Below are 13,207 nucleotides of genomic sequence, written 5' to 3'. Positions count from 1 at the left end.
TGCTTTTTGATTTTCCTATCTTCTTCACTCAAGGGTAATCTTTCAAGGCACACACATGTTTTAGCTGATTATCATTTATCTGGCAGAAGTAGCCTCTCAGTGAGTATTGCTATTTCAGCATGGAGATAGCAGGGAATGACTAGCGATTAGTTTGACACTGCTCTCTTTCTGGACAGTATTTTCCACCACCACTTCAATAAGATCAGCAAGGGTGAAGTCCAATCAGATGACCATGCAAGCTAAGCATAGCTTGGAAAGCATGTTCCTAGGTAGGCTGGCAGAGGAAACATGGGCCACAGCTTCTATTAGACAGCTGCTGAAATACAGATCCTGAGGTTGGAAAAAGACCTTCCACTAGGAGGAACTTAAAGCCACAGAATCTCCTACACTGATGTTATACTTGATGTTGAAGGTGAAATTTAGACCTCCACATAGTCTGGGTGCACCTTTTTCCTTCTTTGGGCCATTTTTAGAAAAACAGTTATTGAAGCTCAAGGCATCTGAGACTTTTGGGCTTCTAGGATGGAGATCCATCCTGAATCACTTGAGTTCAGACTAACAAAACCCTGAGTGTTGCTATGCAACATAGGCTGAAACCCAAAGCTGTTCATAAAAGTAGGATACCAGCGTGTGGTGTTTTACGGAAATCTATAAAGTCCTCTATACAATGGACATTGTAAAGATGTACTCTAGCTGGCAAGTCAGGCTAATAAAAATAGCAGTCTGCCTCCCCACCAGATCAGAGGTTAACAAGCTTTCTGTGGAATGCAGAAAATCTTGAAAGAGATGTGAGCAGGAACTTCTGAGGCACCCCTTGCCTCATTGCCTATTTTAGCTGATAACCACCGTGTGCGCCCAGCCTGGAGGACACTAAAGAGACGAATCCACGCCCAGAACCAAGGCCGGCTCCTGGTAGCCTGACACAGAGGGTGAAAAAAAAGCAAAGTCTTTCAAAGCCTTGAACAAAGACCCAGTCTCCCTGATTTCCAATGCCGCCAGAGCGTCTCTTCCAGACAGTGTCCACACCTCTGGCAGACAAACAAAATGGCAAAGCCCAAGCTGGTGCTGGTCCACAGCCCTGAGACTATAAGCTGTCCCCACCAGACCAGGGCACAGTACATCACTCAGTGGGAACTTCATGGAGACTGCTGGCTCCATGTTCAGTCTGTACAGTGCTCTGTTAAGCTATGGATGGACATGCTCCAATTTCTAGGGTAAATTGTTCAAAAACCAACATGATTTCTGGGGTGTGGGCCCAGGCAGTGTGCTCAGCTGTACTGATATAACACAGCAATAATGTGTAGAGAAATGAAGTAAGTCAAAGAAATATTGTTTGTTATATGAATACTGTAAATATATATTTTAAAATTCCTGTAGATGCAACATTCATACATTTGTGAAGATCTTTAGCAAAGGAGAAATATACAGAGAGCAATTAAACTCATGAAAGGGTGAAAACCTTCCAATCAGTGCTCCATAGGCAGCCCTACTGACCATAACAGAACCAACAGTTAGCCGTAATTTAAATACTCACAAAAATCTCCACCTCAGCTGTCTTTAAATTACTGACTGCAACACTACTGTGAAATGCTGCTCTTCTAATACAGTGACAGAAACTGATACAAGAAAAGTACAGAAATGAAGAAAGTGGAAAAGGTGATGGTGCAGATGTACCAAGTCAATAAAAATGCATTTGAAGGAAAAAGCCCTGAAACTTTATGCCTCACCTGACATTAAAAAATAGTAGAGTTACAACTTTGTCTGCTGAAAAATAGTTATTAGAAAGAAATACAAATATGCAAGAGGGTTTTTTTTGTAGTTGTTGTTGTTGTTGTTTTTTTTTTTTTTTTTTTTTTGCTATTTGGGAAAGGGAGACATTTTCCCATATGAGAACAGTCTGGTGAATAAGGTGGTGCTACTTGCAACCCATAGCTTTGCTATTACTGTAACGGATAAAATTACATTTGCATCCTTACCAGGAATGCTGTGAAATGTTAATATTTATAGAAAACTTTGTGAACCCTAAGACAGTCTTATCAATTCCATGGGGTTCATCGAAACAATTAAAATCTCCCCTAATAATTTAAAATAAATGCAAAAATTTTTAAACCTATTTCATTTGTGTGTTCAACACCTATTTTATTTTTCCCCACAGTGGTTTCCTGTCTACTGCAATAGCACAAAGTCCTGAATCTGCAAATACGTGCAGACAGGTACTTTTGCACCTGTGATTTTTCCCACTGGGAAGCAGCAGAGCTGCCTGGGCAATCAATTAGGATGTTTATGAATGCCTATGGAATCAGACCCTGGATTTTCTTGTAGGGTATTCCCTCACAGGGGCCACTAATGCTGATTTTAAAGGACTGGAGAATGAGGTCTGGGCTTCATCTGCCATGGCAACAAATATACTGCAGATAGGAAATTACAACTCGTGGGATTTGGATGCAGCAAGTATTGCCCCAAACCAGTAATTCCACCTAGAGAGAGCTGTTCTGCCAAGGCATTTCTTGGTCTGCTGTCATTTTCTAGCACAGCCTGTGCTTCTTTTATGACTCTTCACTTGCCAAAAATGAAAAGCAAAAATTTCCATAGCAGCTCTGTTGGCCGAAGAAAACTTTGGGGACAGAGAAGTTTTTTAGCATCAACCCACTGTCTTTCCATGCGTTTATAGTCCCTCTACTTATACCTTGCTTGTTCAGAAATTTATGTGGGTCTACAAATATTCTTGCTAGGAGACTGGACTCCAAGGAAAGACTCTTCAGAATTGATTGCTTCCCAGTAGTTATCAAGAAGGAAAAAATGGATTTGGCTGATCTGTGCTCCTTTTTTTAAAGCTGTGGAGAGACTGGAGACACCAGAGAAAGCAGCACAGGTGGTGCTTCCACTGCTGGAGACAGATGTGCTTTCTTACCTCAGTGAATGCCTGTGGCTCTCACAGGCCTGAATACTTCCCACAGAATGGGATACCCTTTTGCAAAGGGTCTGGTCCTCAAAAATGCCTATTGGGCTACTAAAGGCAATACACTAATGTGTTTATATCATGTGATGGTACAAGTGAAAAAAGGAAATCAAAGCTTACCCTGAAGGTAAGCACTGAAATCCAAACCTCTCAAAGCCAAGTGTAGGCAGGACTGTTACACCAGAGATCATTTCTAAGCACAAGACACAGCACAGATTATAAAACCATTAAAAGGCTTTCAAAGGTGTGTTGAAAAGAAAACCATTATAATTCTTAGCCTGCCTATGTGACAGTCTTTTTCAGTGAAGAAAACCAAATAACCACATATCACTTCTTCCCATCCTATGCTCTTGGTTTTGGGAAAAAGGGACAGGCAGAGGGTCCCTCCTTCCATTATTACTCTCTCTCACCTCAGCCTGGGACATTTTAGGATCTACAGCTACAGATCCATGCTAATATTTTCAAATCGCATCTTCTTTGCCCAGGGCCAAGCTGGTGGAGGAAGAAGTTAAACACAGACACCCTGTGCACATACACAGGTGTGTGGACACACTTCTTGGGGTAGAATCTGATTTTGGAGTAAGAGGGAGAGAAGACGTCTTTATAAGTATCCCATGGTATCCCAAAGTTTTATGTTTAGAACATAAATACAGGACAGCAGAAACTCTCCTGGGAAAACAAACACCACTTTCTTTTCCAACTTTCACACAGTCCATCTAGTTCTTCATTGCATGCTACTATTTCAAATTAAAAAAAAAAAATCTTTTGATCTTCATTTGCAAGTATATTCCCCCCTTGCTCCACTCTCAAACAAAAGATGAATCAAACACTGAAAACCTGCAGATTTTCCCCACTGCATGTTTATGCACAAAGTGTTTTTGGAGAATCACTGAAGATTCACAGATTCCTGACTAATAAATATTTACAAATTAATTCCAATTAACTGGCTGTAGTTGGACAAGGATTCATATCAGAAAGTACATCCTCATGTATGAGGATATGGGGAAACTTTATGTCAATAGGGCCATTCTCAGAATTATGCTCCATAGGCATTCACAAAACAGAATTTCTGGACAAATATGTTGAAATACTGACTAGTAATAGCATTCTTGAATAGATAAGAGAGTGAGCAGAGCTGAAAGCTTCAGCCTGCAGCTCACCCAGTGGTTATATGCTTGAAATTGAGGCTGTCCTGTCTATAGGAAGATCTGAGTGTGTTACCTTTAAGGTTACAGCATTATTTAGCTAGTCCAGGCAAAGAGGGAGGCTAGCAAACTCAGTATACTTATGAAAAGCAAGGACTCGTTGAGCTGAGTTAGGTTGGAGGCTGTTTTCATTTCAGTCAGACACATATCTCCCTCTGCATATAATATGTCTGTAAATTCTCTAGCCACCCAGGAGCAAATGATTGTAGGTGGCTTGATAAGGTAATGGGAGATAAAAAACATCCCTACCTTCCAGGCTGAGCTCCTGAAAGACCTAAGGATATCTGGAAGAAAACATCTAGCAAAAGTAAACAAACCACAAGCTTTTCTGGCCCTAGACCCTCAAGATCAAAGAAATTACCCCTGAGTAAAAGGCAGAAATTGGGCTCCTTATTATAGTGTGTGCAAGACAATTAAAAGAAATAATTTTCTATGCTCTTACATTAAATCCATGCTTGATCTGACCTATAATTTGAAATAAGCTTCATTTTAACGGCTTAAATTTCACTGCTAATAAGAGCAGCCCAATCAAACTACAGGCAGTGTGTGAAAATTTACAGATCTTGTCTGAAAAGGTCAAGGTCTTAAACAAAGAAAAGTGGCTTTTTCTACCAGAGTGCTTGCCCCTCACTGTGTAAAACTAATAGACTGCCATGAAAAATAATACCTGTCTTTTGTGCCCAAACTATCTTGTTTACTGAACACAGACACACACACTCATTCCCAGTCAGCTGCTGCCAAAATGAACAACACATGGCTGAGAGAGGTCCCCATTGCCAGAGGGTGAAAATGAACGGAGTGCTTTCCACTGAAGTTAATGAAGCTATGACAATTTAAATTAACTGTGAGGCTACCCCAATTATCTGTTAACTTGCCTGCACAAGGACTCAGAAAAGTTATGCAGAACTAACTAAACTGCCAACAAGAGAGGAGAGAGTGAGGCATGTGAAACTCTGCATGGGTTTCTTTGGCTACTCAGTTGGGTGTCTCACAGGTTTGCTTATTTCTCTTTGGCAGATAACTCTGCTTGGCTCTGCAGGACCCCCTCCTGTACACAAACTGCTAGCAGTTAGAGCAGCTCTCCCTTTGGGATGTATATTCTTAGCATCTCTCCTCTGGCCAATTCTTTTCCTGGTTTTGTGGCATTCCTCATCCACTCTCTTCTGTCACCCTTGTTAAACTCTCACACAAGCAGTGTTTCCAGTGACATGTCAGTCTGATGAGACCCCCTCAGCATCTGCAAAGAAAACCCTGGAGATGCACAGTAGACTTGCCTGCTGGCTTATCAGGTGACACATTCTATGTGTGATACTCTTCCAGAGGAATGTGATTTGCAGATTTTAAAGACACATCCCACTGGGGATCTCTTCTTCAGAAATCATTGCAGAAATATATCTGGGATTATCAAGTATTTGAGAAGCCTTTTTAAAAATTTTATTTTTTATTTAGTGGCATGGCCTGGGATATTGAGGGAGATAATAAGCTTTACTCTTCAAGAGTGCAATGCTGATATGAATTTGCTAAGTGCCTGATCTAGAAAATTATTAACTCAAATATCCAAGATGCCGTTTATAAACCTGACTGAGGAGCTGAAAGCACAACTGCACAAACACAGGGATAACAGATGAACTGTCCTGGCTTGGTAGCTCTTACAGTACATCAACTTGTACCCTGCTGGGTCAGAGCATGAGTGCACCCACTCCCTTCCTGCATCCCTCTCTTCATAAACACCCTGAGCTCCCCATGTGAAGGATGGGAAGGCAGCTCCTTGAAGCTGAGACTGAACCACATAAGCACTTTAATGTCACTCAAAATTGTGAAAGCGTTTCCCTAGAGCTCTGACTATGCTCTGCTCTCCCAGCTAGCAGTAGTCATCTTTGAGTGATACTCAATAGGATTCCCTGTGCCAAAGTGTCCCTGATGAGAGATTGAGTTAATACATTTTAATATTAGACATGAGAAAGCAACAAAGTCTGAAATACAGTGTTTTACTTCTGCAGAGTGAAAACTGATGAGTTGTGAGAAACTGTCGTAAGGGGAGTAAATGAAGCCAGGAAATCATTCATACTGTTGAAGTATTTAGCCTAACATACCATTTAGAGCAAAGGAAATTAACTGCTGCATGACACCAGTGAATTCATGACTCCTCAAATCTGCTTTGTGCTTCATGTTCTTCTAGGAGAAGTAAAAGATAGACCTCCATCCTACTTTGCAATGTCCCCTAGGCTTACTGGCTTCACCATTTTGACCACATTTTAGTTTAAAACTACTGATTTCAGATCTTAGTAGGGCTTTTATTTCCTGCCATGCCTCAACACTAACTTTGGTATTTACCAGATCCCATCTCATGAATAACATTACTGTCAAACTCTCCTGGGTTTTTAACTGTATTCATGACTGGAATGGGGAGACACACAAGATGAAGACACCATATTTGAGACAAGAAAATCCAACTCCTACAAATGACTACTTTAATCTTCCAAACACTTAAGAAAAACATTATTATCTCATTCAGTAGGCACGGTTTGATTCATTGTAGGAACTGAACCAGAACACATCTAAAATTTCTAACAGAGAGACTTTATTTCAGGACATGGAACTCATCAGCCCAGGAGCCCATTTTGGCCTGGTTTAAGACTTGTGGTGATGTAACACAGACTGGTTTGTGTGTGTGTGTGTGACAGAGACTGCTGGAAAAAATGGAATTTATACATTGAGAAATTCTCTCTGTAGCTGACCCCAGTGAAGGGCATCAGCTTGGTACCCTCCCAATACTGCATGCAAACAAAATCAAGTCTTGGCTTTCACTGTTTCCCTGCAAAAAGCTCAGCCATTTAGCAAGTCGTTAAATTTTAAGCAAATGCACTTCCATTTCAAAGATACATTTTATACATACATACATATACATATACATATACATATATATATATATATATATATATATATATATAAATATACACACACACATATAGACAACTATACACCTTCAGACTTGGCCATACCTCTCTCATACATGCATCAAGTGGCAGACCCTATAAGTAAGGTGAGAGCCCTGTGCAAGTGTTTATTTATAGCATCAGGAGTATCCAGCAGAGTGCTGCACTGCAAAGCAGCTTCCATTGTGTGCAGTATAACTCCTTGCGTTCAAAAACTCCTGAAGGTTTAGAAACGGAATGTTTCTGTAAAGATATATATTTGGTCATTTATACCAGCCAAGGATCTGTCCTGTTGAGTTTTATCCTTTTGTGTAATATTCTTCTCTTTCTTTCTCTTCCTCTCTTATGAACTGCCTATTTCTTTTTATCCTCCCAATTAAAATGTCAAATACAGAATCCAGCCTAAGCATTGGACCACTGCACTGATTTACAGACAGAAATCTTACAGCAACTCCGTTGCTTTCTGTTTCAAAGTAGGAGCTGATCCTTATTTCAGGAAGAGAAGAATGTAACCCTAACAATGTAACCTAGATGCAAAGCTGGTTTGAATTAAAACCTAAAGTAATTAAAAAGTCTTTAGTCAGCATGTAATATGTTCTCAATATGCTCTGCTGTGAAAAAAAATCTCATCTCATTCCCCAAAAAATGTGAGTTTATTGATTAACTCTGTGATTAACCACCACAATACAGATAGTTCAAAGCTTCATGAGTCTTCACTCGTTCACTTTATCCTCTCACACCTTGCCTTTCTTAGGTTAAGGTCAGTCCATCAGTATAAACACCCAAGTAAGAAGTGTAGCTGTTTGCAGGTTTCAGTGTAATTTCAACTCTAATTGTGAAAGAATAAAAAAAAAATCCTAATTGCAGCTATCAATAACAGTATTGCAGCTACAAGTCACATCATTTGCGACTTCTGTAGCTGGGAAGCACATCTGACTCAGTACATAAAACAGGACTTGCTATTTCTAGGCAGCTGATGTTTTAGTGCTCAGACATCTACTCAGCCTTGACTTGATAGTCTAAAGTAAATATCCTTGAGCAATTGTACAAAAACACCTATGCAGTGAGCAAGTAAAAAACCCTGCTGTTTATAGTTTGCAGATGCTTGGGAAAAACACTCTATATAACATACCTCTAAACTGCTCTGACAATGGCTAAACTGCCTCCTAGAATCATGGAATCATTATGGCTGGAAAAGAACTCCTAGGTTATTGAGTCCAGCCGTGGAGCCAGCACCACCTTGTTCACCACTAAACCATGTCCCCACATGCCACACCCACAACACTTATAGGGATGGTGATTCCACCACTTCCCTGGGCTGCCTATTCCAATGCCTGATGACCCTTTCAGGGAAGGAAGTTTTCCTAATATTGAAGCTAAACTGCCCTGGTGCAACTTGAGGCCATTTCCTGTTATCCTGTTACTTGGTGCTATTCAAATGTTTCTGCTTAAAGTGGTTTGTTAAATCTTAAGAAGGATCCCTTCTGAGAATGGTTTTTTTTGTCTGCATTACTATCTCACAGCAAGACCTCTAAGGAATAAATGAAATCCTACTGAATACTGATGATGGATTAAAAAAACCTGACACTGGATTCTAAGGCTGGAATAGATCTTCAAGGAGCAAACTCCCTGCAGTTGCTACTGAGTCACTCTCCCCTCTTCCCCCAAGGCAATACTTGACACAAGTGAGCTTACATTTCCCATCTGAACTGCTGGCCTCTGGTTTCTAATGGATTGACTATAAAGTTGTAAGTCAGAGCCACCTCTCAATGGGGCAATCCCATTCTGGTATCTACAAAAAACACCAAAAATTCTTCTATCCAAGCGAAGGTTATAAAGCAAAACCGCTAATAACCACAGCCTCCCCTGTAAAAACTCAGAACACATCAGCTGCAGAGTGCTTGGAAATCTGCAAAAAGCAATGTACAAACCCAAGCTGTAATTATCTTCTCATGAGATTTTGGCCTGTAAAGGAAAAAGTAGGTGTGGCAGAAATTAGAGTGATGAAAGCCGGTGGATTCTGATCCCTGCTCTGTTTCCACACAGTAAGTACAAAATGAAGTCACTCACTCTAAGAGGCTCCCAGCCCTCCCTTTGCAACACCCTTGCTAATGCAGATGCCAATCCAGCCAGGATCAAACCCCTGTCTCATGCACCACACTGCTGAGATCATGTTTCCTTTGGAGCCTAAGCTCTATCTGTTGGGAAGCCAATCACAAAGAAATCCCTCAAGGTAGTGTGTGTTCAGGACCAGCCCTCAAACACTAAAAAATAATAACAATTAAAAAAATTCAGCAATGGCAAGGAGATAATTGTTAGTGAGGGCTCTATTTTTACCTTTCTCATGAGTTTCCCTTCCAAGTGTCAGAGCTGGCTGCCACATGCCAGTGTCCCAACTTTAGACACAGCTGTAGTGAAATAGAAACATGCAGCAAAGAGAGAAGTGCTTGATCAGCTTGAGGCTGATCAGGCTCCTGTTCTCACTCAAAAGCATTCACCAGCATGCTATTCAACATTTTAAAGGCACTAGGGAAGAACTCTAAGATAACTTAGGGAAGCTATCAAGATCACAGTAAGGGAAGGTGAAGAGCTATAAGTGTACTGAAGAAATCCCTCTCCTTTATATTAAATAAAAATAGACTGCGTTCAGACTCCCAGAATGAGCTCTTAAGTGAAAAATGTACCTTGCAGGAGCTGTACATAGCAAGCAGTCTCTGCTTGTGTCCTGTATATGGTTCTTAGACACCATGGCCTTCTGTGCTTAAGTTGGTACGCTGCTTTACAACCCTTTTCACTCACTGAGACTTTTTGAGAAAACATAAAGCAAGATTCTTCTGCTACCAGGATTGCAACTGCAGCGTCATCTGGAACAGTAAAACCTATTTTAGTCACCTGAATCACCCCACTGGGTACTCAGTGGAGAGATGCAGAGGAAAGCACTTTTCTAGAGTTCCCCTTTGTTCCTGAAGGAAAAATCTAAGATTTATTTGTCACTTGATAGCTCTTCAGCTAATGTATCTGGCTTTGGTAATGCTAAGGTTTGGTATATTCAAAGCTACTCTAGGCAGTTTTCAAATTTTTAAGGCACGCTGAAATCAGTTCCAGGTCTATACTGATGGAATGGGGCCTGAATTACTTCCTGAGAAACCAAAGGCTGGTTTATTTTGAGAAAGTGAGAAGAGAGTCAAGTTGAGAGATTCTAACTCCAGTATTTGCACAGCACTGGCAGAAGAAAGGATTTGTGTGTTGTTTTCAGTCACACTAATGTTGTATTCTGCCTGTTTCAGAGAATAACACTCATGCTAAGAACCCACAAATTAGCATCCTCAACAAACTCTCTAGAAGTTAACAAGGAGAGAACAAATCCCATTTTACCAGCAGGTGCTTTTCAGTGATACTCTACTTTGCAGAAATAATTAAAAAATGCTTTTGCTTAATCCCTAGAAGGCAGACCTTAACAGTGTAATCTAAAGAAACAATCAAAGCAAAATTAAACAAAATTAGCCGTATACGCCTGGAGCACAGTTCACTCAGGATTTAGATGACCTAAATCACAGATGGATTAGTTTTCCCTCTAGTTGTGAGAATGATTTAAACTTTTATTGACCTTTTGTGGTTAATTCAGACATTTCTCTCAAGTTTACACCGCAGTCTGCTTAGTCAATGAGCATAACAACTCCTCCTTCTGAAAAAACAAAATTTCTGCCCTAGGAAAACTATGGCATAATAACCATGGATATACTGTGGTGTGTAAAGCTGGGATGGGGGTATATTTTTCTAACTAGTAACATCATTCTTCATGGTATCCTCCCATCAAACTTGCCACTCCATTTACTAATCAAAGGCTTTATCCAGGACTGCTCCTTTTGGTTTTGCTTTAGGTTTTAACAATGCCAGATGTCTGTGGGGGTGTTCGCAAAGGGTGACATAATTTGCCTTAAAACTATTAAAATGAAAACAATCACTTGCCCGTTGCATGCTTGCCATTGGGCAAACTCGTTTGCTTACCTGTGCTACTGACACAGAAAACAGCTGCCACACACTCATGTTAGCTTTTTGAAAAATAATGAGAAGCTTTAGCATAGACAAAACCCCTCTTCTATCTTCACATTGTTCATTCTCTCCAGCCACAGCCACGCTGCTCCTCTGGTGGAGGAGGATCCCTCCCTGAATATTTACCAGAGTCCTTTCTGCAATGCCTTTGAGATTTCAAAGGGAAAACATTAAGTTGCTTCTTGGCAAACATGCACAAACCTTTGGAAAGCTCCTGAAGTACAAACAAACACTCATCATCAAGTTGTTTGGGGCAGACAAGTTGCTCTGCACATTCTGACCGCTAAAGCGAAGCTGTAAAGAAAGCTTAGACTTTATTCTTCAAATTGCTGTCACAGCACCAAGGATGCTTGTTTCAAATTTAGCCTGCACTTCACATTATAACGTGCAAAATCCTTTCTTAACAGAGATCTTACAATGAGCAGGACCAGAGAGATGGAGAGGAGTTTCAAGTTGTAATTAAGTGAGCGTCGGAGGAAGGGCTGTGCTCTGCAAACAGCTGGCATGGAGTCTCCCAAGTGACTCCCTGCAAGCCTGACCTTTGGCTTGCCAAGCAGCAGCTCGTTTGGAGAGCCAGGCACAAGGCTACTGCTCCCAGCCGCTCCCTTTCCCTACTTACAGCTCGGTGGTGTTGGCAGGGATGTCCCGGGGAACCTGGACCACCTGGCTTTCCTGACAGATGAAGACCCTGCCCAGGCAGCAACAGGCAGGGTGCTGGCATCCCAGGCAGCCCGCCAGGAGCAGCAGCAAGCAGGCAAGGGCTGGAGACATCTCTGCCTTCACATCTGTGCCGGTCTCCTTTATCTGAAAGGCAGGAACACAGAGACCTCCCAGGCCAACTCCCTGGATGGAAGATCCGCCCCAAAAGCTGGGACAAACCATGTGGCTCTTAGGGGATGACTTCTCAGCAAGTTTCACTTCATGACCCCAGATTCCTTATGGCGTTGGAGTGGGGATAGAGATGAGCAATGCTGATTTTTCATGACACAAGTATTTTGTATTTCAAGTGGTGTTGAAATCAGGGGGCCCAGCTGTACTAACCAGGGCTCTTTTAATACACTGGGAAAAGGCTCTTCCTTCTTGGCTGCACTATTTTTCATGTCTCACTTGGTGAGACCAAGGGACAGCAAAGCATTTTTATTTTCTACAGCCCAGATCCTTTCTGTCCCTGAAGGAGAAGCACCCTGTTTATGGCACTATTTATGCTCCTATTCATGGATCCAAGGGCCTCTGCTTTCGTATTGCTCCTAGAAAAATATAAGGTGCTATTATTTTATATAGTCAACTTCGTGGGGTAAAAGGTCTACAGACCTGAAGCCTGAGCTAAATAAGGCTTTTTTTTTTTCTTTTTTCCCACAACTGTGATTATTTTTCATGTAGTTGCTGATTCTTCTCCTTTTTTTTTCTTTGGCACCTTTATTGGAACCCAAACAGAAGAAAACTCCACAATCCAAATTATCCCTGTGGACTGGTAAACTAATATCATCAGCTGGAGCAGAAATCCCAGGAATATTGCCAAATGACTATTTGTGATACAACAGGAGGAACACAGCTTCAAGAATATCATCAGAAGGCTTGCATGCTGAATCTTGTCTTTGAGTCCCTATTTGTTATGTTTACTCTTTTGACTGAGCTAAAATATCTCACTACAAATATTAATCCTCGAGGCAGGGGCCCTGTGAATTCTTTGCTGTCACTGAGTCAAGCTGTACCAGGCCATCACCTCGAACCAGGGCTTCTCTACAAGAGACCTGAAATGAGCATTTTGACATAAAAGTGTTTGTGGGTTTTTTTTTTATATTTTTTTTTTTTAATTTTTTGTTTGTTTTGTTTTGGGGTTTTTTGAGTGTTTTGTACATTTGTATTTTTTTTTAACTGTAAAAAGTTGTTTCAGACACATAGAGCTTATAAATCATGTGCATTTTGAATAAGTGAGGGAGTCATGGGTGATTCTGCTGAACCTCACTCAAATTTAATCCTTCCCATTGCTTGGAAGGAGTTCTTAATCCTGTTAAAAGCTGCTGTTAGCTTGTTTGTCATGGTTTTTTTAAAGT

At 41.0% G+C, this 13,207-nt stretch overlaps 1 protein-coding gene across 3 annotated transcripts in view; it reads right to left on the bottom strand.

Moving 5' to 3' along the window:
- The window catches only part of FSHR (follicle stimulating hormone receptor), a 104,128-nt gene that overhangs the window by 70,561 nt on the left and 20,360 nt on the right, over positions 1–13,207 (bottom strand). Inside the window, exon 1 of one of the 3 annotated variants that reach the window (XM_066178084.1) lies at positions 11,773–11,966. The exons of the other annotated variants lie outside the window; for them this stretch is intronic. Coding sequence (XP_066034181.1) covers positions 11,773–11,924 — 152 coding nt within the window. The 5' untranslated portion in view covers positions 11,925–11,966. Of the gene's footprint in view, positions 1–11,772; positions 11,967–13,207 lie in introns of those variants that run through there. 3 annotated transcript variants of the gene reach the window in all.

The sequence above is a fragment of the Chamaea fasciata genome, unplaced genomic scaffold (genome assembly GCF_029207755.1).
Source record: "Chamaea fasciata isolate MVZ Bird 193981 ecotype frontalis unplaced genomic scaffold, bChaFas1.0.hap1 SCAF_3, whole genome shotgun sequence".
NCBI lineage: Eukaryota > Metazoa > Chordata > Aves > Passeriformes > Sylviidae > Chamaea > Chamaea fasciata.
This window is presented reverse-complemented; position numbering and strand designations above follow the sequence as displayed.